Raw genomic sequence first — 25713 nt, 5'->3', positions numbered from 1 at the left:
GATTGTAAGGGAGGCAGTTTCCCAAATGTAGGCCTGTTGCCAACCTGCTTCTTAAGGACCTGCTTAGGAGACACCCCTGCTTTTTGCAGCTGCAGAAGGGAGGAAGATCAAGAAAAACCCCTCTTTTGCAACCACCCAGTGCAGGGCAGCTGCAGGCCCAGTTGCCCCCATGTTTGTCTGTGAATGCAGTTTTCTGATTGGGTGTAGTTTTGAACCAAAATCCTTGCCAGTCCTCCCCCTCCTCGAACCTTTAAGGGTGAGCAATCCTTGACTCCATTTGGTGAAAAAGGTATAGTTTACTAAAGGTCAAGCGAAATACAGTAGAGCAAAGCCAGAACTAAAATTCGCGCACCAAAATCTCCAAGTTTAACTCCCCTCCTTGAGTCACTTCCCACCGCTAGTCTCCCATTGTCCAATCAGATGCAAATGGATTGAATTTGGGAACAGTCTCTTCCACTGTGGGCTGGCTGATATGCAGCTGCAAGTGCCATTTCCAACTCTCTGACCTTGAAGTTGTGTCTCCAGAAGGTACGGTGAATAGTGAACTGTTCCCCCCTCCCATCCAGCTCCCTTCCCCCGCAGTTCAGGGCAGACTGGCATCGAGTGAACGCAAAGTGCAGGCATGATGTGGCGGTTCTGACAACCCTTCTCTTGGTTTGATAGAACAGTGAGGTCTCCCTCGATTCAAGGATGACTCTTGGTGATATTCTGGACACATTCATTGATTCGTCAGGCCAATGGTTTAAAGAGGCCTCCTTCGACTGCTGTTTGAATTCCTGGCCTAGCCCAACTGTTGGGAGTTTTCTAACTGACCCAATTGGAGCAGGTATTAACCCAATTGGAGGAGCTGACCTTCTGAAACATTGCCCAGAAACGTTCAGGTGGGGGTTGCTGTTGACCATTGGCTATCCGCCCTCTGCATCGGCCTTTCTTTGAATGTCTGCACTTGGTAGGACGTTGACTGAGGATGGGAGATGGATGGAGAGGTTTTAAGATTTGCAAGTGCAAGTATAGAAACATTGGGACTGACATATGGTCTGTTGCTAGGAACAAAGCCAACAAGGCTGCAATGTGAGCTTTCATCTTGTTGGTGGTGAGAACTGGGCATGCAGGAGAAGCAACTGGTTCAGCACAACAGCAGTGGGAGACTGCAGACATGCCAGTGGAAGAAAGGGGGGAGAAAAAGAGAGTCAAGCATAAAAGAGGGAACATTATGAGAGGATCTAGTCATCTTGAAGAGGCATGGATGCAATGGCAAAAGCACTCTCTGAAGGACGAAGCCAACGGTTGTGAGCAAAGGGAACCTAAGAAAGCCACGCTTGGATGGAGCCGATGAGACTGTCAGAAGGAGAGGTGAGAGGTTTAAAGAACAAAAGGCCACGGATGAAGTTGCCTGCGGGGCATGCCGGAAGCAAGATAGGAAGGCGTGGAGAGCTGTATCTCAGCTTCGGCTATGTCTCCTTTACTTTTGCTTTTTACCCCAGGCCTCTAATACCTTGGTTTTCCTTGTTGCCAGATTTCTATACCACTCTAACTTCATACAACTCAAGGCTGTTTCATAATAACAGCAAAATATTATTATAAAGTCACAGTATAATAATAATAATAATAATAATAATAATAATAATAATAATAATAATAATAATAATAATAATAATAATAATAATAATAATAATAATAAAGTTGGAAGGGACCTTGGAGGTCATCTAGTCCAACCCCCTGCTCAGGCAGGAAACCTTATACCATTTCAGGCAAATGGCTGTCCAGTCTCTTCTTAAAAACTTCCAGTGTTGGAGCATTCACCGCTTCTGGAGGCAGGTTGTTCCACTGGTTAATCGTTGTAACTGTTGGGAAGTTTCTCCTTAGTTCTAGGTTGCTTCTCTCCTTGACTAGTTTCCATCCGTTGCTTCTTGTCCTGCTCTCAGGTGCTTTGGAGAATAGCTTGACTCCCTCTTCTTTGGGGCAGCCCCTGAGATACTGGAAGACTGTTATCCTGTCACCCCTCACCCTTCTCTTCATTAAACTACACATACCCAATTCCAGCAACCGTTCCCTATATGTTTTAGCCTCGAGTCCCCCAATCATCTTTGTTGCTCTTCTCTGTACTCTTTCTAGAGTCTCGACATCTTTTTTACATCGTGGTGACCAAAACTGGATGCAGTATTCCAGGTGTGGCCTTGAGTAACATGAAATGAGATGGGGGCTCCCTTTCCTGGGGGGGGGCTTAAAGGGGTTCCATAACAAAGGGGCTGCTACTGAGAAACTGACCCCGGAGCAGGTTGGTCCTGGCCAGTAGAGACTCCTGCAAAAGACAGAGTTGCCAAGCCTTGTAAGGCCTTCCAGGTGAAAACCAGCACTTCCAATTGGGCCCGGAATCTTATGGACGACAAGTGCAGCCCCCAAGACCGATGAGTCCTCCCAGATGTTTGCCTCAAGCTGCTGCATTCTGTAGCCACCTCAGTTTCCAAACTGTCTCTCAGGACGGGGGGGGGGGGCTGAGAAGCTGGGCTCCCGCAGTGGCCATGAACCCAGAGTGCCCCAAGCTGCAGGTCTGCTCTTCACAGAGTCTCCATCCTCCACCCCAAACCCTCTTGGCAGCAAGGTGGCACCAGGGAGACCCCCCCCCTGCAAACGGCGGAGAGTTCATCGGCGTCTCTTTTCACCTTGGCAGACTGCAAATAGTGGCCAAGGCTTCAGAGTCTCCTCAGCTCCCGCTGCTCTGGATGACACCTCCTCCCAGCCTGATGGATGGCTTCTCCCTCGGCCCTTCTTCCACCAGAAAGTCAAGGTGGAAGCACATTTTCTCTGGGAATTCCTAAGCTGTAATCACTCCAGAAGTGCTCGGAAGAAACAGCTGGGGGCAGGGCAGGGGAACGGGCTTTGAAAGGAAAACAAGCCACCGGCCACACACGGGGTGGACCTGCACACAGCGACACAGCTCGCAGCCTGAGAATTAAACATTCAAACAGGTCTTTGCTCTTCTTACTGAAAACCCAGAATTTCGTGCTCAAAATGCTTTTGTTCTCAGCTCACAGAGTGAATTTGCTAGAAGGGTGGATTTAAAACTTATTTAAATTGTTTACATTTACTAGAATGAGCAATTTTTCAACAAAAGCAGCAGCATTTGCTCCTTTAAGAAGCATTCTGGGTCTGCTTCCCCCTCCTGCTGGCTTTGCTTTGTTTCATGGATCATTGGGGGGGGGGGAAGAATATCTTGCATGCTCAAACTGTACCTTACACCCACTCAGAAAGTTGAGCTGTCAAATTCTTGCGTCTATGAGTATGCTTTTCTGGGATAATGCTGTAGGATGACTGCAATTCCCAGCCTTCTATCTTCTGGCAGAGTGGTTTGATAATCTTGATTTAAAAAATCTCTTGATTTCCAGAGGGAACTCACCTTCCCAGTTAGGAAAGTTCTAACCGAAACTTTTAAAACTTCAGGCAAAGAAGGAAGACGGTTAGATCTGAGCTGCAAAACTCTGGATGGACTTGGGATGGCAGCAGAGACTTTGCCAGGTCTTTTTGCTGCTCTGAGCACCTATCATCACCACCCCAGGTGTTGCACCCAGTTTTGGGATCCTGATCAAAGGGTGCCAGTCGACTCTTCTTACCCCTTCCTCATTCACTTGGCTGTCTGCAAGACTGTCTGCAGGGAGGTCCCCCCCCAAAAAAAGTCCAGTGGTGGTCACAACCATGGGTCACCTGTAAAAAGGGACAAGGCTGGCCTGCTCCACCTGGTCAAGTAAAATCTGGGACAAAATAGATGTGCACAAGGATAGAGTCGCTGGCTTGTAAAACATCAGCCCTGAATGCTGTCTGGAAGCCTGTTTGGCTTTTGCAGAATTTGGGATTTTTCAAAGGGCATCTCTCTCTCTCTCTCTCTCACCACTGCCCTCCCTCTCTCTCTCCAGCCCCAGATTGCTTGGCAAAGAGGAGCAAAACAGGAGCCCCCCACCACCTGTTTGCAGCGTGTTGCTACCATTCAGTTAAAAAGAGCTGCACTAGTTGCGCCTGTAATGTTTTGTTCCAGTGTTAGCAAGAAAATCCATAAATCTCTGGGGGCCCCACAGCCTTTCCTTCATGCAGCCCCTAAAAATTCAGGCTTCTTGTCTCTGAAGATGGAGGCTTAGTTTACTCCACAGCAAAGCCTCAGCAACAAATCTGCCTTCTGTGAAGTCCAGATGTTTGATTCTTGGCCAGATGCGTGTGTGTGTGCTGCCGTCCATTGTAAAAGCCAGGAGAGATTCATTGCCCACTTAGATGGTTCATTCACGCATCCTTCAGTGGTAACAGAGGAGATTTGCTGGCGAAATGATTCGTTATCGCACGCCGGTCCAGATGCTGCCTTCGTTAGTCAAATTGAACTGGCACGCACTGATGATCATTTATATTAATTTCCACTCTATTTATTTTTAATCTACAAAGTTTATCAAGCTCTATATTTGTAAGGAAGATGCACTGGTGCCCATTTAGCAGTGAAGAGGCAGAAGGGGAGCCATTGGCAAGGCCACCCTCTCTGCCAGAGAAGGGAGAGGGGAAGGAGGCAGCTGGCGCTCCAGGTTAGAAGAAAACCAAGGTTACCTTCTCAGCCTACCTGCCCCCCCCAGCCAGTGGCCTCGTGTGGACCTCAGGTGCTCCTCAGTGGCAAAGCTCTTTTGTTCCGCCACTTGCCCTCACTGCTAAACAATAAAACAAATACCCAAACTTAAATCTGGAAAGTATTATGTACTGCTGCACTACAGAAATTTATTTTTCAACAATATATTACTTGGAAGCTAAGCGGGGGGGGGGGGGGGGGAAGAGAAGGAGGGAGGGGAAGACAGGGAGAGAAGGAGACAGAGAAAGGGAGAGGGAAAGAGAGGAGGGAGAAAGAGGGAGAGGAAACAGAGAGAAGGAGAGGGAGAGAGGAGGGAGAGAGGAAAGGGAGAGAGTAGGGAGGGAGGTGTGAGGGAGACGGAGAGAAGGGGAGAGGGAGTGCGAGAGTAGGGAGAAAAAGGGGGAGAGGAGAGGGGGAGAGGGAGGGAGACACAGAGAGAGGTAGAAGGAGATGGAGAGAGGGGGGGAGAGGGAGAAAGAGAGAGAGACAGACAGAGAGGGAGAGAGACACCTATAGAACAATGGATTGGGTTTGTTTCTTTTTGTTGTGCAGTCCAATTCACCAGTGGCTAAGAAGCTGGTCCTACACCTGCTCTCCTTCTGGAAGGACAAGACAGCCCCACCTGTGCTCAGCCACCACCCTTCATCTCTGGGCAGAGCCGAGAAGGCAGGACAGGGGAGACTCGAGATGTGGCTGGCGGTAAAGTGACTTACATCCTGAGAGAGATTTACTGCTGAGCTCAGGGCCCAACTCTGACAGCAACTCAGCCTCTGGTCCTGAGCAGGAAGGCGCCCACTGACTGGTGGCAACAGCCCCCTTTGGGAGGCCTTTGGCGCCCACCCCCACCCTTCCTTAGCAGGGGGGGGGGGAAGCAAAGCAAGAAACCTGCTGCTGCGGCCCTGCTTGAGAAACTCTTCCAGGGCTGATTCTGGGCTGCTGTGAACCTGGAAGGGCATCAGCAGCCCTTTGAACAACTACGGCTGGCAGGGGCTTCTGGGACCCACCTGCAAGAGACAGGCCCTGTGGACCCTGACAGAGGTTCTTGGGGTCCACGGAGGGTGGGGTGGGCAGTCGAAGAAGTCAAATCATGTGAGATTCACATCAAAACCAGGTGGTAATTTGGTTACAGTCTTGTGCCGCATCCATCCTATCCATGGGTTCCAGAGTGGGGCTCTGAGCGGGCCTTATTCTGGACTCCTGGCTGCATTCACACAATACCCACCCTCTGGGTCCTGAGTTCAGATCCTTTCCGCGCAGCTTCCAATGCAAAACTAGCCAGAATGCAGCTTAGGGTGCCTCCTCTGCCACACAAAGGGGCCCCGAAGGGACGGCTCTCCCGGCACCCAGGGGCGCCGCTCCTGCAGAGGCCGCCGGAGCCCCGACTTTCCTCCCCCTGCCCCGGGCCCCGCTTCGGCCCATTTCTCCGCGGTCGCCCTCCACGTTGCCTCCCTTCAGCCCGCTGGCCGCCGGCGGGATGCCGGGGGGCGGGGGGCGGCGGGGTCCCGGGCGGGCGCCGGAAGACGCGGGCGGGGGGGGGGCGGGGCGCGCGGGGGGGCGGGCGCCAGAGGCTCGGCGCTGCCTCTGCCCAGTGGCGGCCAGAGGTGTCGCCGCCGCAGCTTCAGCACCAGCGGGCGGAGCGGCGGCCGCGCCAGGCAGCTCGGCGGCATCCGTGCAGCGGCGGCGGCGGCGGCAGGAGCGGCAGCATGGCCGAGCCGGCTGCTGCTGCGGCGGAGGCGGCGACGGCAACGGCGACGGCGCCCCCGGCTCCCCCCGGACCGGAGGGCGAGGAGGGCCCGGTCCGCTTCGCCCGCAAAGGCGCCCTTCGCCAGAAGAACGTGCACGAGGTCAAGAACCACAAGTTCACCGCCCGCTTCTTCAAGCAGCCCACCTTCTGCAGCCACTGCACCGACTTCATCTGGTGAGGCGCCCGCTCGCCCCTCCGTGCCCCGGCCTCGGCCCTTCCCTCCCCGCGCGGGGCGCCCTTGGCCCTCGCCCGCTCGGGGGGGGGGCGGGATAGGACGCTTCCCCTCCGCCCTCGTGGCCAAGCGGGTAACTTTCGCCTCCCGCTTCTCAGGCCGGCTGTCCGGTCCCCCCCTGCCCCCCACCGCGGTCTGACTCCTCTGCCCGGCTAGCTGCCTTCGCCCTGCCAGGCTTCCCCCAACCTGGAGCCCTCCGAGCAGGGTGGGCTACTACACGTTCCATTGTCCGCGGCCAGCTCGCGCCCGATGGCCGGGCTGAAAGGAGGGCTGATCGGGATGGAAAGCTGCTCCGGGGAGGCCGCCCCTTCCCCACTTCTGTGCCCCCGCAACTTTTTTCCAGGTTTGGGGCGGGGGTCCTCGGAGTCGCGGTGCCGGGTGAATAAGTCAGAAGGGCTGCATTCCCATAACCTACAGGGAGGGGCCAAACAGGCCGTATTGTGGCCAAGCGTGATGGCCTCCTTCACCAAGGGTTGGATTCCCACAACCAGAGACCCAGCTCCGTCTGAAACTTCCCTAGTCTCTCGGGCCAAGCTAGCTGCTTCCAGGAGGGGAAAACACCCACGCTGGTCCTCCGGACCTAACATCAGTTCCCCAACACAACAGGGATCTGAACATGATGGAGAAAACTCATGGCGGGTGGGAGGAGGGGGAAGGAAGAGAGACTTCTGTGTTAGCAGAGGCGAGAGGTAAACCTCTGAGAATATCTGTTCTTTAACCCTGTCTTAGCTTACCATCATCTGCAATTTTGGGGAAAAAGATGAGGCGAACATCATTCCTTTAACTGGGGGCTCCCCAGCATGTGCTAAATATGCACACTCAACACAGGATCGCTTGGCTTGTGCAGGATCAGTGATTCCCACAGCCAGGGGCTGGTTTAAAAGATATTCTTTGCTGGACCAGACTGAAGTCTGCTGAGTTCCCCCTTCTTTGCACAGATCACGGGAGGGGCCTCCAGTGGGGCCTTCTCAGCCCCCAGGAGTTGTCTATGTCTGTCTCCTACCAGCTCAGGAGGAACCAAGGGATGTCTCCCCGTTCCTCGTTTCTGCGGTGGTTGCCCTGCTCGCTCGGGTCCATTTCCCACCTTCCCAATCACTGGGCGACAACTGCCATGTGCTTCGGCCACCTGGGTCAGCAGCCGTGCTGGACGGAACTTAGACAGTTGTGGTCCAACACAGCAGTGGGGCCCCAGGTTGGGGAAGGCTGTCATTGTCCAGCACAACCGTTGTACTCAAGGCCACCTTTGTGACCCCTTCCTTTGCTTCTCTTGTCGTCTTCCTCTCGTTCAATGAAATGTGGCTTTTGGCTTTTCCCCCCACGTGTGCTGAGCCTTGTTAAAGGCTCACCTGGAGATGCAGAAACCACATCAAAGAGGAGCGTATTGGCACATGAATGAATTCTAACATGCTCTATTTTTTTTCCCTTTGCAGGGGATTTGGAAAGCAAGGCTTCCAGTGTCAGGGTGAGTTACAAGCTCAAGATATGTGGTTTTGTCTTGTGTGCAAATCCCCGAAAAGCTCAGAACCTGTTGGTGTGCAGGACTCCATCCTCTGGATCGAAGCAAAGGTGCCTTCAGCGGTGAGGCCTGCCTGCATCCTGCCGCATGCCGGGAGCCCCGCTCAGTCCGGCTGGGGCTGACTTAATGTGTCTCCACCAACTTGGGCTTTTCCGGGTCAACCGGGTTGTTTGTCCAGTGGGATCCTGTGGCAAGGAGGAGAGGTTCTCTGGGGGGGGGGGGCATTTTGTAAGCCTGATTGCTGCCCACGAGAGAGACTCCAAGCGAGTTCCCCTCTAAGCGGCCCGCATCTTCTGCTCCCTCTTCCTGGTGGTTGGGCTTAGCGACTCTTTATTTGGCCTCTGGCAGGCCGAGCGCGAAGGGCCTGCCTCTTCGGGCTGAGCTGCTCCTTCTTCCACTTGGGAAGGGGCACTTCCCCCCCAATGGGTGCCGGAGAGCTGGGAGGAAGCTCAAAGAGGCAGCCCCTTCCCCTCCCTCCCCAGCTGCCGGCCTCTGAACAGCAGTGGACGGCCCCCCTGTCAGCATCCAGGATGTGGGGGTGGCTGGTGAGGCTGAAGGGGAAGCGGAAGAAGCTGCCTTAATGTGAGGCTAATTGAGGTGCTCCCCCCTCCCCCCGCTTCCTCTGCCTTTCTGTCAGTCATCTGGGGGGCAGAGGTGGGGGAGGAGGCAGCCTGCTCCAAGGAGTTGCTCCTCATCCTGGCTTGCTTCTTCAAGGAGAAATGGATGGTTTGCTCTAGTTTGTGAGAGAGGGACTCCCGACAGAGGGGAGAGGGGGGGGGATGCTTTGCACTTGTAGGCAAGGCTTTGGGGGCTGGTGAATTGGTTCCCCCCCTCCAATGTATGCTCAGCAGTTTTCTACACAAAAAAGGATCTAACCTGAGGGGCCCATCTGGGATCCTGCCATAATTTAAATTGTGTTTGTGTTTCAAATATGAAAGTACAAAACTCCTTTTGCTTTAATAACATGCTGGACTGATTTGCAACCTTGTTTACTTCTTTTGAGGCTGGGGTTCTTTCTTTTTTGTTTTGGCCGCTGCTCTGATTTGTTTGTTTGTAATGTGAATATTTTATTCTGTTAGCCATTTCTGAAAGATGTTTGGCTGCGAGGTAAAATAGACCTCAAAGGAAAAGTGGTGGTGGTGGTGGGGGCTTTTCTGCAGTTTCTCTTGTGCAAAGAAGGTGAAAGGGGTGGAATTTCACGGGAGGGGGATTCTTGGTGCCAGGAATGTTATGGTGCGTTCTGGCGTTGTCTTCTTGGGCTTGTAAACCTTCTTCTCTCTACAGTATTTACCCAGGGAAATACCACCCCCCCTGATGGGTTTAATGCAACAGGTCAAAACAGGTCAACGGGGTTAGCATGATAGCATCTGAGTTGGTGCTGTAGCCATTTTGCTGAGTTCCTTTGGAGGAAAGGCAGAAATGTAGAATCTAGGACTGGAAGGGACCTTGGCGGTCTTCTAGCCCAGCCCGCGGCTCAAGCAGAAGAGCCCACTCCAGTGTTTCTCAACCTTGGCAAGTTTAAGAGGCGTGGACTTCAATTCCCAGAAGTCCACACCCCTTCAAGTGGCCGAGGTTGAGATACACTGCCCTACACCATTCCGGACAAATGGCTGCCCAGCCTCTTCTTGAAAACCTCCAGTGATGGAGCACTCACAACTCCGGGAGACAAGCTGGCCCACTGAGATCATCATAAATGCAGGATTTTCGTTTACAGAAGATTTTCATTTCTTGATAGTTTTTTTCCTTTGCCAGGATCACTTTACTTGCAGGAGGAAGGAAGCCAGGATGCTGTTGCAATTGGATAGTAACCATTGGGTTGCCTTCAGGAGCTCCTCCTCGGGTGCTTTTCTGCTGAGGAGTCCAGATTGTGTTACTTCAGCTAAGTTAAGGCAGCCAAAGCATCCAGGAGATGTGTGTACAAAACGGAGTTTGTTTAAGATGCCTCGTTGCTGGATTTCACGCCATCCTCAAAGACCTGATAGGGTCATTGTGATGGAGAAGCTAATTCTGAGGATGCTTGAAAAGAAAAGGGTCATCTTGAGAATGGAACGGATCCTGCAAGTCTGATGTGTATTCTCACATTAGAGATGGGACCTCTTGATTTGCAGTGCCCCCCCACTTTCTTGTTCTGAATGGCTTTGATTATCCAGCCCCACCAGCGAGAGTGAAAGACACGGGTGGTGATGAGTGGCTTTGGAGGAGAGAGAAAAAACGGGCATCCTTTACTACTGGGCAGGCAGGCCCAGGGTGTGAGAAAACAGGCATCTCTAGGCACCGGAGGGGGGGCAGGATTAGAAAGCCCGGAGAATGCTAAGAGGTCACACATCTGCTTCTCACTCCGCACTTCCCTCCTGTCTGGCCTGCTTTCCCCAGCTAAGCCCCCTTCTTCCCAGTCCTGCCTTGAGGCCGGTTGAGCAGCTGTTTCAGAAGGCAGATTCGGCAGGGGTGGGGGGAGGCAGCCAGCACATGCAGCAGCCTAAGCAGTGGAGATTTTGTGTGGTGCCCAGTCCCAAATGCTGCATTTTCTGCCTGGGTTGAAATAAGGTTCTGGCTGGTAGTGCTCTCTCTCTCTCTCTCTCTCTCTCTCTGTGCCCATGCCCGTGCCATGCTCATGTGGGATGTGCCTTTGCCTGGAGCAATTGACGGTCTCCAACAGGCCAGGGGGAGTCCCTCATTTGAGAAGGCTCCTCCCCCCCAGCACATGGAGGCCTCGCATGCATTGGCGCAGCAGAAGAGCGCCCAGAGCACCCCCCATTTAAACCCTGTTTGGCCAGAAGTTCCACCCTGAGCCATCTGAGAGGGGAGACGGTGGCCAGGCTTAATAGGAGGCAGCTTCTGAGGGACAGCAGTTGGTGAACTAATCAAAACTGCACCTCAAAAGTGCCTTCGCCTCCGAAAGAGCAGGGCTGCAGGCTCTGAGCACATGGTGGCATTGATTAGGACAGTCAGAAAATTAATTACAGGTGAAGCTCTTAGACAAAGCTTTGGGATTTGCAGTGCAAAAGCCATAATTCTTGCAGCGCTCTCTTGGGATTTGATGCACCCTGGAACTAGAAATTTTAATAATGGAGATCGGGATCGGGATCAAATCTGGTTTCCAGCATTTGGGATGCTCATCAAAGGCTATAAAATAAAACAAAACCGCCCTGTTTGGTTTCTGCATCTCTGAGTCTTCCGGTTGTCAGTTTTCCAGAATAGGGAGGTTTGGCCAGGTCGTAATTCGAGACACCCCCCCCCCCCCGACAGATCTGGAGGCTCCTTTGGGACCGGAAGTCTGGCTCCCCACACCTTCACTTGTAACCAAGGCTATCTGGCAGACTCTTGGAAGAGACGGGAAGCCGATCTGGGCCAGACCTCCTTGGCCTGTCTTAGCAACAGCTGCCGTGATTGGGGGTGAGGGGAAAGGAAAGGGTTTAGACTTCAAACCATGCATTGTTTGAGGAGAAAATCCCTCTTTTCTCATGATTTGTTTACTCTGGCAGAGGTTGGATGCCCTCGGGACAACAGGACTCAGAAGCCATGTTGACCCTAACCCTTCCTGGCATGGCTCCTGGCGCATCTTTCTGCTGCTCGTCCTCAAAGCTCACAGGAGAGGGGATTCCCCAGTGCTGAACTGGGGGGTGGGTTGGTGAGAGGGAGGTGTTTCAATGCTGGCAGAATTCCAGATGGGAAATCGGGGCTTTTGTGTTTCTAGTTGTCCTTCTTTCTTAGCGTTCTTTCCACGCAGCATTCATGGCCAGCCATAAACCAGAATTGATAGGCATTCAATTAGACATTGATTTGGAACTTAAAGCATGTTGCCGCCGCCGGCTTCTTTGCTGAGGCTTCTCTTCCTTCTCAAGAGTGGAGAAAACCTACAGATGGTTAGAGCAGTGAAAGGGCAGACAGAGCAGCGAACTCTTGGCATGTATAGACAGCTCTTCAGAATGCTTCTCTCTTGGAGGTATAAATGGCCTTCCTCGCTTCCCTCTTTTTTTAGCTCCTCTGCGGTGCTCGGTTCTCTAAACTCCCGTTCCCCCCTCCCCCACCGAGACCCCTTGCCTATTCCTTGGTCATTAAGCCAGCAGAGGCAGAAAGATGGGCCCTGGGGTGGCTCTTTCGCTGCCTCTTCCGAATTTCGCATGCTATTCCATGACCTCAGCCAATCATTGCCTCTGGGTCCAGAACTCATTCTCTGCTTCTGAACTTTTTCTTACTTGAAGACCCTTTTCCTCTGTCTAGATGGAAATGAGCAAAGACATCCTACGTGTCTTTCCAACCGTCAATTCCTTGGTCTCCTTTCAGGAAAAGTCAAGGTGCTTCAATCCACATTTTAGAGCTATTAAGGCTGACGGTGGGTGTTTGCCAATATATGCTTGATTTGAGGGTTAATCAGTGCATTTGGTGGCAGCACTAAAAGAGCTCCTACATCAACGTGGGAGCAGCGTGGTCCCTCTTTAATGCCTTTCTGCAGAAACAATGGCTCTGTTTAGATGTGCTAAATCTGGGCACTGTCATTTCCATTTTTAGGGTTCATACCATACATCGAACTATGAACTAACCAAATATGCTGGAATAACACAATGTGCTAAGCCATAACAAGACTAACTGAACTTAACAATAGCCAAGCTTGGTATGTTGTGTGAAGGCATCTGCTAGGCTTCACCTGATCTAGCTCGAGATGTTTTGTGAATCTAGACAAAATTGGGTGTTAACAAAGGAGATGCAGACTTTCTAGGTGCCAAATTGTTGCTCCTGTCTGTTGGTTGCAGAGTGGGGTAGGAAGGCTGACATCTTGCACAGGAAGGGCATGTGTGTATTCTTGGAAGAGGGGACATGTATTCACAGACCCTCCATATTGGTTGGCTTTATACATCACATCCAAGTGTAATAAAAAAAACATTAATCATAGTTTAGAAGTTACAATGGTTGGCTTCACACAATGTACTAAACCAAAAGAAAATACTCCTCCATTTGGTTTGCTATGATTCATAAAACTGGTCATTGTGAAGATCAAGGCATCCTCAATATCAGAAAGTTGTGGGTTGCAAAGGTTCCGGCCAAGGAGAGAGCTCTGGTTTCTTGTGCTGCGAGAACACCTCTGGTATTGTCTTTAGAGCTGTGGTGGCGCAGTGGTTAGAAGGCAGAATGGCAGGCTACTTCCACTGACTGCCTACTGCCAGCAGTTCGACAGTTTGATTCTTACCAGCTCATAGTTGACTCAGCCTTCCATCCTTCCGAGGTTGGCAAAATGAGAACCCAGATTGTTGGGGGCAACAGGCTGACTCTGTAAATTGCTTAGAGAGGGCTGTAAAGCACTGTGGAGTGGTACTGTATATAAATCTTAAGTGCTGTTGCTAAGTGCTATTAGCAGCCTGAGATCAACCTCTCTTCTGAAACGAGGAGTGTTGGTCACTTATTGTCACTGTGTTGTCACTTAGTCAATTGGTCAGTGTTGGTAGGTCAAGAGGGAGCTTTTGGAGTTCCAAGAAAGAACCACAGTTGAACAGTGCCTTCTTCCTTCTTTACTGCAGATCTACTCTGATCTCTCTCCAAGTCCAAGAGATCTAGGCATTCACGGTCATTTTCCTTAATGGAGGAAGGTGATCAGTTGGCTAAGAGATGAGGAGGAAGTGAATGGGGCTGTGTGCAGCCATTAGGCTATTTTTTCTTTCTTGCAACCGCAAGGGGAACTAAGACTCTCTGGTAGAGAACACATAGCACCAGTTCTGAGAGGTCACACAAAACCTACTTGGTATAACCCTCTACAAGTGTGTAGCATTGTGGTGTCAGAACCATAATCTAAAGTTACAGACAAAGTAAGTGATGATCCAAGTTATTGCTCACGTCCAAAGAGTTTCTGTCCTTGTGGAGATAACTGAGCAACTGAGGAGCTGATAGTCCCAGAAGCCAATCTTGGGTGGAATGTTGACAGGTCATCACTCCAGAGTCAGGGTCAGCCAGAGGGCACAGGTTATTAGGCTATCTGGAAGACAGCATGTGGGTTCTTGAACTGGATCTGGACAGTGAAATGTTGTGGAGAATAGGAAAGCCATTCACCCAAGGCTCAGTGTCTGTCTTGTCACTTTTGCAAGAACCATACTTTTCCTGATCATTGCAAGTCACGAGAACCCCATGGGCCGCCTAAGGGAGGAGACACAGGATCTGAGGATCGTACCACTGCAACTCCTCCTTCCTCTGTGCTGTAGCTGAACTTTCCTACAGAGCGCCAGGCATAGACTAAGGGGACACACACACACACACACACACACACACACAGACAGAGGCTGAGCTTGGACCTCAGGGACGTGCTGCTCCTTAATTCATTGTCTCAAAAAACACCAGATCCTGATGCCAGGCTAAAAGAAATACTCAACGAGCCTCTTCTACCAGCTAGTTAGTTCTCTGGGAATGCTCATTTTGTTGGTCTTGGCAGTTTGACAGCCCCATCTTTGCTAATATGCAACGTCTTTGATTTTTGTCACAGTTGGTTTCCAAGAGAAGGGGGGAAATCCACCCAAACAGTTCTCCTTGGCAAGGTCTTCTCCCACCCACCACGGATGAGGCAGGATTTTTCACATAGCACAGCTCCATGCGGCAGGAAGAGGACATCTGCTCTGCTGTTTCTGGGGACGGAAGGGACATCGCAGTCAGGCCCAGGGTGCTCAGCTGAGGGCCAGCAGTGCCAGGCTTCCTGCACCCCTAAAACTCAGGATCAAAGGCAATTGCAGTGCTCACACAACATGTTCTGTCCAAACAAAGGAATCAGGGTTAAGGTGCTGTCTTACTTCACCCAGTTTGTTAAGACTTTGGCTGTGATCCCCTGGCCAGAAAACCCTCTGGCTGCCCTTAATCGTGGGAACCCAGACAGTAAATTCAGGCTTCGGCTATCTGGGGTTGGTGCTGTCATGTCGTTGTTGTCATCACCATCTTCATCACCACCAACACCACTACCACCACTATCGCGCGTATGCTACCTGACTCCCAGCAACTCTGGGCAATTTACAAATTGTTAAAAGCATTCAAAAACAACAATAAAGAATAAAATGGCAGAAATGACTAGCAAAGAAGAAAAGGGGCTTCTGAAGGCTGATTAGGAGAGCCAGGTCTTCAAGGCCCTCCAAGGCTCCAGTAGGGTGGGGCAGTGGTGGGATTCAGCCAGTTCGCACCGGTTCGGGAGAACCGGTAGCTAATTTCTTGTTGACCACGCCCAGGATGGATTTCCAGAAGCAGCATCCACACAGAGAACCAGTTGTTCTCATATTTGAATCCCACCACTGGGGTGGGGGCCATTTAAATCTCGGGGGAGAGGAAACTCACTCAGGAGGGAAGAGGTGGTCAAGGATTCACTAAAGCACCTGAGCTAGTAATTAGCCTGGTACCTGTTTAGCTCAATTGCTCTTAGAAACTAACCCACTTTGCAAGCCCTAATTAATTGACCCAAAAAGCCACCGGTGCCCTTATTTGGTCTCTCAGTGTGAGAATTCTAATTCTTCATGGGCCCTACCTCTGAGTTATTTGGCTCCATTCATTGTTTTGCAATTACCAAGCATTTCTCATTTGCCTGCCATGTTGGTTTCCTCAATAAGAACAGAATAACAGAGTTGAAAGGGACCTTGGAGGTCATCTAATTGAACCCCCTGCTCTCGCAGAAGACCTTATACCATTCCAGAAAAATGGCTGTCCAGTCTCTTGAAAACCTCCAGTGATGGAACACCCACAAATTCTGAAGACGAGCTGGTCCATTGGCTGGTTGTTCTCGTTGTCAGGAAATTTCTCCTTTAGTTCTAGGTTGCTTCTCTCCTTGATGGGTTTCCATCCGTTGCTTCTTGTCCTGCTTTCTGGTGCTTTGGAGAATAGCTTGACCTCCCTCTTCTTTGTGGTAGCCCCTGAGATATTGGAATACTGCTATCATGTCACCCCTCGCCCTTCTCTTCATTAGACTACTAGACACATCCAGTTCCTGCAACCATTCTTCATATGTTTTACTCTCCAGGGCCTTAATCATTTTAGTTGTTCTTCTCCGCACTCTTGACCTTCTTCAGTGGGGTCCCCCCCTTGAGTTTGGGCTGACTGCTGATCTTTCAAGTGTGGAGCAAAAATAGTGGTGGGGTGGTGTCCAGCCTTCCAGCCTTCCTTCCCAAGGCCAGGCCTCCCTTTTCGGGCTGCTCCCCAGTGCCCCCAGTGCAGCCTTTGCCTCTTGAGCAGCCCATCACTTTGTTGGCTCGTGTTTAACTGATGGCGACACTGGATCCCTTTCACATGGACTACTGCCAAACTGCCTCGCTCCCATCCTAAGCTTGTGCCTTATATTTTTGCTAACCAGATGGGGAACTGGAGGTTTCTCTCTCCTCCATTCCCTCTCTTGCATTTCAGCCACTGCTCAAGTCTGCCTGGATTTTCTTGCATCTTTCTTCTAAGTAGGAGCTGTTGCTCCCTGCTTTCTCAGAGACCCTGGAGAGTGGTCCGTGGGTCAGCTCTTCCCTCGGTGGCTGAGGATATAATCCATCTGCCTTCGGGAGACCTGAATTTGTTTAAGTGCTCTCTGAGCCTCCCCTTCTCTTTGCTCAGCTGCTCTTCTCCCCTTTCCTCGGTGTCCTAAGAATGACCAGCTAGAGACCTGTGGTTGTTTCTGAGATGCAAAATAGGAGTTACAAAGTTTTTCCTTCTCACTGTCAGCCATTGTTGATTCACCAGGGAAATCCCTGTGTGTTTGTGTGTGAAAAAGGATTGTGGTCAGAACTGTTTGACCAAAGCCAAGTCCCTTTTTAAAGCATGGACTGTTCATTACGGGTACTCCTTGAACCCATTGCTAAAGAAGGCAGTTATTAAATGAGTCGCACCCCATTGTACAATCTCTTTTGCCATGGTTGTTAAGTGAATCATGCAGTTGTTAAGTGAATCCAGCTTCCCTGGTTGACTTTACTTGTCAGAAACCGGCTGGGAAGGTCAGAAATGTAGATCATGTGGCCCCGATATGCTGCAACCATTCTCAATACATGACGGTTGCCAAGCAACCAAATTTTGATCATGTGACTGGGGATGCTGCAACGGTTGTAGGTTTGAGAGCCAGTCATAAATCACTTTTTTCAGTGCTTTTGTAATTTTGATCAGTCACTAAATGAGTGATTCTAAGTTGAGGGCTGCCTGTCCTCTATAGGGAGAGGACAACTGAACACATTTGACATATGTGGACAAAAGTGGCTATAAAATGGTCCAATGATCCTTCCTTTCCCCCAGCGACTGACTCTGCCAGGGGCTCCTGTACAAGGCTTGGCACCTTCCTGAGGTTGGTGGCCACAAGCACGTGACCAAAGTCCTGTTCCCTTTGTCAAGTGTGGCAGGTGCCACACACAAATGCCGAAGCGAGTGGGATCTCTGGCACGTGGCTGGACATTTTAATGCCTCCTGTGGAAGTCTCTGCTGGCTTGCAAGGCAGATCTGCTCTGTGCCCGGCACCACATAAGAATTTAATGCTGTCCGTGGCATTTTTTCCCATTTGAAGTGAAATCCTCTTTCTTCTGCAGTCCACACGTGGGATGTACTAGCAAAAGACTGAGGGAGTGGTTGGTCTAGATCAGGGGTCTCCAGGCTTGGCAACTTTAAGACTTGTGGACTTCACCTCTCAGAATTCCCTAGCCAGTATAGCTGGAGGATTCCCCTGGCTGAGGAATTCTGGGAGTCGAAGTCCACAAGGCTTAAAGTTGCCAAGTCTGGAGACCCCTGGTCTAGGTGTATACACTGACTGTCAGTAATAAAGCTTGTTTTTCAAATGAGATTGAACAGGATGGAATCTACATTTAGGTTTAGCATAACTGGTTTCTGATCTGCCAGTGGAAACCTTTCAAGCTGGAGTTTAAGTGAGATTCCTTGAAAGAACTGAAAGAAAGGGAGGATATTTTTCTGGTATCAAAAACATTGATATAATCCACACATCATAAGATGTACCGTGGTTTTATGGTTTTGGCTTAGCATGAAGTATAAATCTGTCTAATGTCTTACTGAACAAAGTGCATTTAAAAAGCCTGATTTAGTATTACATATGTAAATGATGGCCACAGTAGCCAATGGTACGTGAAATTCTAGCTTAGTAAATCAAATTGTGCACAAGCTATGTTTCATTTATGCATGCTGCGTTCATTTCCATTTTGCTTTTTCCTCCTCAACATAGATGGAGAAACGAGCAACATGGACTGGATACGCCCAAACACGGTTACTTTGTGGTGTGTCCAACAGACCAGGATTTGTAAGCTAATCTCAAATTCTGGCCTAGGACTGGGAATGGCAGAAGCAAAGATGGAGCAAATGGGCCTCAGCACATGCTGGCTGTAAAACCCTGCAATCTGGAGAAGCTCAGAAAATAAAGACCAATTTGATTTGTGGAAAGATCTTTCTTGTTAGTTGTTGTTGTTGTTAGCTGCAAAGTCGTGTCTGACCCATCGCAACCCCATGGACAACGTTCCTTCAGGCCTTCCTGTCCTCTACCATCTTCTGGAGTCCATTTAGGCTCACGCCTACTGCTTCAGTGACTCCATCCAGCCACCTCATTCTCTGTCGTCCTCTTCTTGTTAGTAGGGCAACGCAGTTATCCTGATCAATTTATACCTCATGTCATTAAGGCAGAGTTCCTTGAGTCTTCTTCCTATGGGCTGATGGGTCTCTTTCAATGCTCCTTCCTGGGATCTGTTATGTTCTTCCATAGCAGCTGAAGAAGCAACTTGGAGATATGTTTTCTTCAGAAAAGGAAGGTTTATTCTTTTGAGAGAGTAGGTCATATCCAACTAATGGCCTGCTAGCATTGCTTTTGATGGGATGGGATACTTTAGGAGACAAATTCTCCTGCAGCTCCTTCGTTTGCTGCTGTGTCTATAAGTTCTCCATTCTTGGCCTTTGTTGCAAATAGGTCAGCCTGTTGCTTCCTTCCTTTCTTCTTTCCCTGCACTGATCCTTTGGATCTGCTGCTCTTTTGAAAACATCTGTATCTTTAGCGGAACAGCAATGTGACCCCTTAAAGGAGTGCAGCTAAAATATACCAACTGCTCTATTATGTCAGAGGCTACCATGTGTCCACAATGAATCTGTTGGTTTTCATGGTGCTCTAGTTGCCTTGCTTTAAACGTTTAAAGCCTTTTTTAAAGCTTGTAATGTTTTTAAAGCTTTCAGAATTTTCATAATTTGCTTGGGGAACTGCCCCTTGTACATACTTTGTTTCTCAGAACACCACCAAGCCCTGAGCAGAATTTTGTCATGAAGATTTGACCAATGGAGACTCAGGCTGGAAAGACATTTTGTCATCTTGGGCATCAGTGAAGTGAGGGTGGTCCAGCATGCTACTGTGCCCTTTTGGGGCAGCCCACTTTTCACCTCCTGGGCAGTGGCATATAAGACATTGCAGCCTAGACTTAGGGGTTTAGCTGTGTGCAAGATTCTACTTTGGTCCAGAAGATGATTAAAGTGCGAGGGGCCTTGAGTTCCACCAAGCAGCACTGCAGAATTACATTAGAGAGAAAGGATGATTTGCATGACAAAACAATGTCAATTTCACATGAATTGAAATTCCTCTCTCAATTCCCCCCCTTTAAGGAGGTTTTGGTGACTGCTGGAGATGTCTTTTGCACAGCTTTCACTCTGAATTGATTTTGATTTTCCGTTGTCTTTATTTTATTTTATTTATTTATTTTAGAGAATTTATATAGCTGGCTACTCATTAGATAAATATGAACTGAAATTCACGTTGAGATTTAGATTTAGATGAGGGAATAGAAGGAGAAGTCATCAAATTTGCAGATGAGGCTAATCTGGAAGGAAAAGCCAGTTCCCAAGAAGATAGGCTCAAGATCCAGATGGATTTCAACAGACTTGAACAATGTGCCCTAACAAAATCAAATTCAGAAAAGTAAGGTTTTACACTTAGGCAAGAAAAACCAACTCTATAGGTACAGAACAGGTGAAACTTGGCTTAATGCCAGTAACTGTGAGAGGGACCTTGAAGTCCCAGTGGACAATCACTTAAATATGAGCCAACAGTATGCGGCAGCAGCCAAAAAAGCCAATGCAGTCCTAGGTTGCATTAACAGAGGGATAGAATCAAGATCACACAAAATATTAGTACCACTTTACAAAGGCTTTGTAAGAACACAGCAGAATACTGCGTCCAGTTTTGGTCCCCACAATATAAAAAAGATGTGGAGACTCTGGAAAGAGTGCAGAGAAGGTCAGCGAAGATGATTAAAGGCCTGGAGGCTAAAACATATGAAGAATGGTTGCAGGAACTGGGTAAGTCTAGTCTAGTGAAAAAGACCAGGGGTGACACGATAGCAGTGTACCAATATCTGCGGGGCTGCCACAGAGAAGAGGGAGGTCAAGCTATTCTCCAAAGGACCAGAAAGCAAAACAAGAAACAATGGATGGAAACTGATCAAGGAGAGAAGCAACCTAGAAATAAAAGGAGAAATTCCTAACAGTGAGGACAATTAACCAGTGGACCCGCTTGCCTTCAGAATTTGTGAGTGGCTTTTAAGAAGAGACTGGACAGCCATTTGCCTGAAATGGTATAAGGTCTCTAACTTGAGCACAGGGCTGGACTAGAAGCTCCCTTCCAACACTTGTTATTGTATTATTCTGTTAATGTTAGCTGAGAAAGGAGAGCCAAACCAATCTGTAGTTTGGGAAGAACTGAAGTCCCTTCCTGGATTCCTTTGGGGGCATCTTAGCAACTTCTTGAAATGTGTCTCCTGCCCAGACTTCACTCTGAAAGAACTTTGACTTTCAGTTCCATCAGATAAAGTAGTAACCGCATCTGATTGACTGCAGAGTTTCCTGCAATTTGATGTGACTAATTTGGGCACCAGTTTGTGAACTGCCAGCTGTTCTGCCCTCTCTCACCCGTGCTTTGAGTGGGAGGCATCTACTTTTGTGCAGTGCTGTCTCTCTTCCTTTCTAGACACATAGACTGATTTCAAACAACTTGGCTCTGATGAATGATATCCAGCCTTCTCTCTTGGGTCAAAAGCAGCGCTGGCAAAGGAGAAGAGCAAATGTTTTAATCCAGCTCTGAACAGTTACATAAGTGTTCACCTTAAAACTGGATTGTTGCTTTTTCTACCCGAGGTTGCTCACACACCTACTCCCTTCCCCAAATTCACCAGGAGCAGATGAATTTGAGGTGCCAGCAGCAGCAAGAGCAAAAGATTGCTGCTGCCAGGCGTTGGCAAACGGTGCCCACAGCCTCGAGGGATGCTCTGCTGGTCTCCTGCATGGCAAGCTTGGAGCGGCTGCCCCATTCTGGCCCCCAGTAAAGGACGGGCTTCCCCCTCCCACCCCCTTAAAGACAGCCCCACAGCTCACTTCTCCAAATGCTTCACCAGGCCGTTGCAAACGCTGGGAGAACTTGGGGATTCTTTGCTGCAGCTGAAGCCCCATCCTGATGTGAATATTTCCTTTCCAACCCTGACTGAGATTCTGCAGTCAGCTCTGAAATGTGGCTCTTTTCAACTTCAGAGGCCAAGGCATTGAGGCATGACAGGGCGTAATGTGTGACACTGGCAAGCTAGTGTTGTTTTTATTCTTAGTTGTTATTCCTCCAAGATCAAAACCTCACTGAGTGTAAAATGTATCGCTGGATGTCAAATACTGATAGATTAGAATAGCTGATACATATTGTCAGTGGCATTTGCAAGAGAGAATTGCATTCCAAACCTTCTGCGGCAGCAGCTTGGATGGAGCAAAGGGGGTTGTGGGAGGGGGGTGTTTTTGTCATACACCCCCACCTCCGTGCCCTGGCTGAGCCTCAGCAGCTGCCTTGAGATCAGGGCTGGGAAGCAGGCTGGGTTTGGGTCCAGGAAACAGCCAAATGGAAGGGCAGGAATTCCTTTGCATCTCGCCCTTCGGAACAACTGGGAAGCCACTGCTGGGTTAGATAGAAGTTGCCTTCTGGCAAGAACCTCCATTTGGGCATAAGAGGGATAAAGCATTTATGTTTTGAGCTTCTCGATACGTACTTCTCTATATAAGGTAAAGGTAAAGGTTACCCCGCACGTGCGTGCTAGTCCTTTCCGACTCTAGGGGCCGGTGCTCATCTCCGTTTCAAAGCCGAAGAGCCAGCGCTTGTCCGAGGACGTCTCCGTGGTCATGTGGCCGGCATGACTAGACGCCAAAGGCGCATGGAACGCTGTTACCTTCCCACCGCAGTGGTCCCTATTTTTCTATTTGCATTTTTACGTGCTTTCGAACTGCTAGGTTGGCAGAAGCTGGGACGAGTAACAGGCGCTCACTCTGCTACGCGGCACTCAGGTTTCGATCCGCCAAACTGCCGACCTTCTGATCGACAGGCTCAGCGTCCTGAGCCACCGGGTCCCTATAATACTTCTCTATACATACCGTCAGACAAGATTCTGATTTGAAGCTAAAGATATGGAACTGAGCAGCTGTAGGGAGTAGGGGAAGCTGAGTGCGTTCTCCCTGAGATTACGGTTTTTCTAATGGTTTTTATTGTTTCTAATTTTTTAATGATTTTTTTGTTTGTTACGGATTTGATTATTTTGTTGATTTTTTGTGTTTTTAAACTTTGTACACTGCTCATGTATATGCAGTATGAATATGCATATGAGAAGGGGGCTATATAAATTTACCAAATAAATGAAGAAAAGAATAGAAAGAATAAAGAGAGCTAATCTAGAAAGTTTCTGAAAGTCAGTGGCAACTAGAGAGAGAGAGAGAGAGAGAGAAAGAGATTTATGCTTTATAGGGCTCCTTACTCATCTGACTCATATTTTATCCTGGGACTGAATCTGTCTAGCAGCTCTTTCAAGAAAGGTGATATTTTTTGACCACAGGCATCTCCTCTATCACTATGTCCTCCTGGAAAGGACATTTTAAAAATACCCCCTTGACGCTCCCTTCTTCTCGTTCTCCTCTTTGACACCCTAACCTGTGCAGGGGCAGAATCAGGGTTTATCTCCAGGCAACCTCTGTGACTCTGAAGCATCCCAGCAAGACCAATTGGCTGCCCTAAAACTGATGTTCTAGAGAAAAACTGCTGACTCGGGGTCACCACTTAAAAGAAGGGAGCACGAGAGTGGTGCTGGTGAAATTCAGCTTCTGTTTTACAGGACAGGGATCCCCAAGCTCTGGGCCACAGACTGGTACCACGCCCCGCCCAGACTGTGGAAAAATAGCTTCCCACTGTTCCGGTCCCTGCTGCCCCAAAGGTTGGGGACCACTGTTATAGGGAGTCAACAAGAGGGACCGAGTTCCTTCCAGTCATCTTTGGAGCTATGATCCAAGCAGAGGCTGCTGACAGATGTTCCCAAACAGGGTCCGGAGAAACACCTTCTGCCAACTTCTAGCAGTCACCTTTCCTAAAAAAACCCCAACCCCCAGCAGAGCTCCCCAGGCCTCGACCATTTAAGATGCCCAAGAATAGTCCTCTTTGACCAAAGGAAGAAGTGGCGGATACTCGACAATGAGTGGGGGCGGGATAGGCCACCATGCCTCTCCTCTCTCCTCCTGGGTCTGCTTTGTGTTAGGGAGGGGGGGGTCCTTCCTCAGGCAAGGAGGGGATGTGGGTCTTGGGCAGAACCTCCTTGGTTGCTCAAGGGGGCTCTGCTGACGGACCTCGGGATTAAAGTTTGGGCAAAGAGGTTGGTTGAAGCTGTTTCGCAAGCCCAAGATATGCTCAGCTCGCAGGTGGGAATGGGATTTCAAGAGAAAAGCCCACAGAGAGGGTCTCCTACCTCTGGCAGGCCCATCCCCAGGCCTCCTCCTCCAAGTGGAAGTCAGTTGTGAAGGTGGCTGCGCCTAAGACTTAGCAACTGCATTCCACAGAGGGCACCGAAATTGGTTACTGGCCGAGCTATTTTTTCACTTTCTACAATCTATTGAATTGTAAACTAATCGTGCTCCTTGCTTGGGAGAACTTATTAAGCAACCAAACAAAGGAAAGCTAAGCAAAGTTGTGCTTGGTGAATGCAAATGCTTAATCCTGCTTGATGAACGTAAGTCGTGAAATCCCCAGCAACCCAGTTGATGGCAATGGCGGAGAACTAAAGGTGGAAGTGGGGAACCCTTAAGCTCACCTCCGTGAGGGAGAAGCCTCCTTCTATCTGTTGAAGTAAGGAGTGGGCTGTTGAGGTCAGCCCTGGCCCAGTCTTCCTCAGTTAGAGGGGCTTCTCCTTACGTTTGCTGGAATGCCAGAAGAAGAAGACCCGGTCTTACTTTGTTTATTTTGCATCAAGAGCTCCACTTGAGGTCAAGCAGATGTGATCCATTGCAGATCCCCTTGCTGAGGAGAAGGACGTTGGAGGCAGTTTGGAAGTGGGGTTCAGGTGCTGGTCTCCCTTCTGTGCATTGCTTTAACACTGTGCAGATGGAAGGACAAAGCAGCAAGGAAAACCCAAGTTCTGGACTTTGAGTAGAGACAGAATTCTCTGTGCAATCCTTCTCCAAGCGCAGCATCGCTTTGCTACTCTTGCATGTTCCAGGTATATCCATTTCAAAGGATCTAAGGGTATAGGAGTTTCTCGGGAATTTATTTGCAATTTTGCTTTCCCCAAGCTCTTCGTGCCGTCTGGCTGGCAAGATGGAACTCCTGCATGTCTAACCTGCAATTGTCTCCTGCAGTTGTCTCACCACATCTCAGTTGATAGTGGCTTTTCATGGCCCAGGAAGGAGGTGGGAGCAACGTTGTTAACTGTGGAGCTGTTACTCTAGGCTCCTCTTGCTCTTGTGCTAAGCCAATAATTAATTGGCAATTTTTGGAGGCGCATCCCAAACTCCATTAGTCCATGGAGCTGTGCACCTTGGTTTCCCATAAAAGCCTTTTTTGGGAAGTGGGCTGGGGGAAGTCAAGATGAACATTGAGAGGGAGGACCGCATCCTTCCTTCTCCAGGTCCCTTAAACCCCAAAGTTGCTTTTCCTTGGGTGTGTAGAGGGAAAGGGAACAGGAGACGTAATTGGCTGTAGCTTTTCTATACAGGTGGATGCAAAATTCAGGTAGGGCTTGAATTTCAGAAGGAGTGCCAAGAAGCCCCTCGCACTACTAAAAGTTAGCAGTTTTTTAAAATGTAAGCATACATTGGGAAACTCTTACAAGCAAAGCGACGGCCATATTGGCTTTGTCCCCCCCCCCCAGGCCATTGGCCAAGGACTTCTCTCCTATTGTCAAGAAAACTGCAGCCATTGCTTGCAAAGTCCCCAAGATCCAAGCTTGTTGCTTTCCTCGAGGTGCCCCTGGGATCGAACCATTGACTTGTGCCAAGCCCCTGCATGTTGCCACCAGGATCTCATGAAAGAGGGAGTTCGGGTGGGGGGGGCAGTCACACTTCACAGTACTGCTGTTTCTTTTTTTTCAGCAACTTGGGTGAATCCAATCCATTCTGGTTTATTCAATGTTAAACAAACTAAGGTAGGGATGCCTTTCATTTATTTTATTTATTTATTTAATTTAATTTGTATACCGCCCTTCTCCCGAAGGGCTCAGGGCGGTGAACAGGGCAATAAATACTAAAATACAAAGATACAAAAATTAAGAAGAGATTAAACCATAATGCCCAATACAATACAACAATAAATACATAAAAACAGTGATAAAACCCCAACCCATCAGACCAGGCTGGCTTGTTCAAACAAATAGGTTTTTAGATCA

The 25713-nt window shown here is 49.4% G+C and overlaps 1 protein-coding gene across 2 annotated transcripts in view; it reads left to right on the top strand.

The window, feature by feature from the left end:
* Window positions 1–6284: 6284 nt before the first annotated feature.
* Window positions 6285–25713, top strand: part of PRKCB (protein kinase C beta) — a gene marked incomplete at its 3' end in the record, with an annotated part of 192908 nt that continues 173479 nt past the window's right edge. For both annotated transcript variants that reach the window (XM_081338042.1, XM_081338041.1), the window contains exons 1-2: window positions 6285–6515; window positions 8004–8035. In XM_081338042.1, coding sequence (XP_081194168.1) covers window positions 6301–6515; window positions 8004–8035 — 247 coding nt within the window. In that variant the 5' untranslated portion in view covers window positions 6285–6300. The remainder of the gene's footprint in view (window positions 6516–8003; window positions 8036–25713) is intronic.

This window comes from Vipera berus, assembly GCF_964194415.1.
Source record: "Vipera berus genome assembly, chromosome: 13".
NCBI lineage: Eukaryota > Metazoa > Chordata > Lepidosauria > Squamata > Viperidae > Vipera > Vipera berus.
Note: the sequence above shows the minus strand (reverse complement) of the source record. Positions and strands in the feature narration are given on the sequence as shown.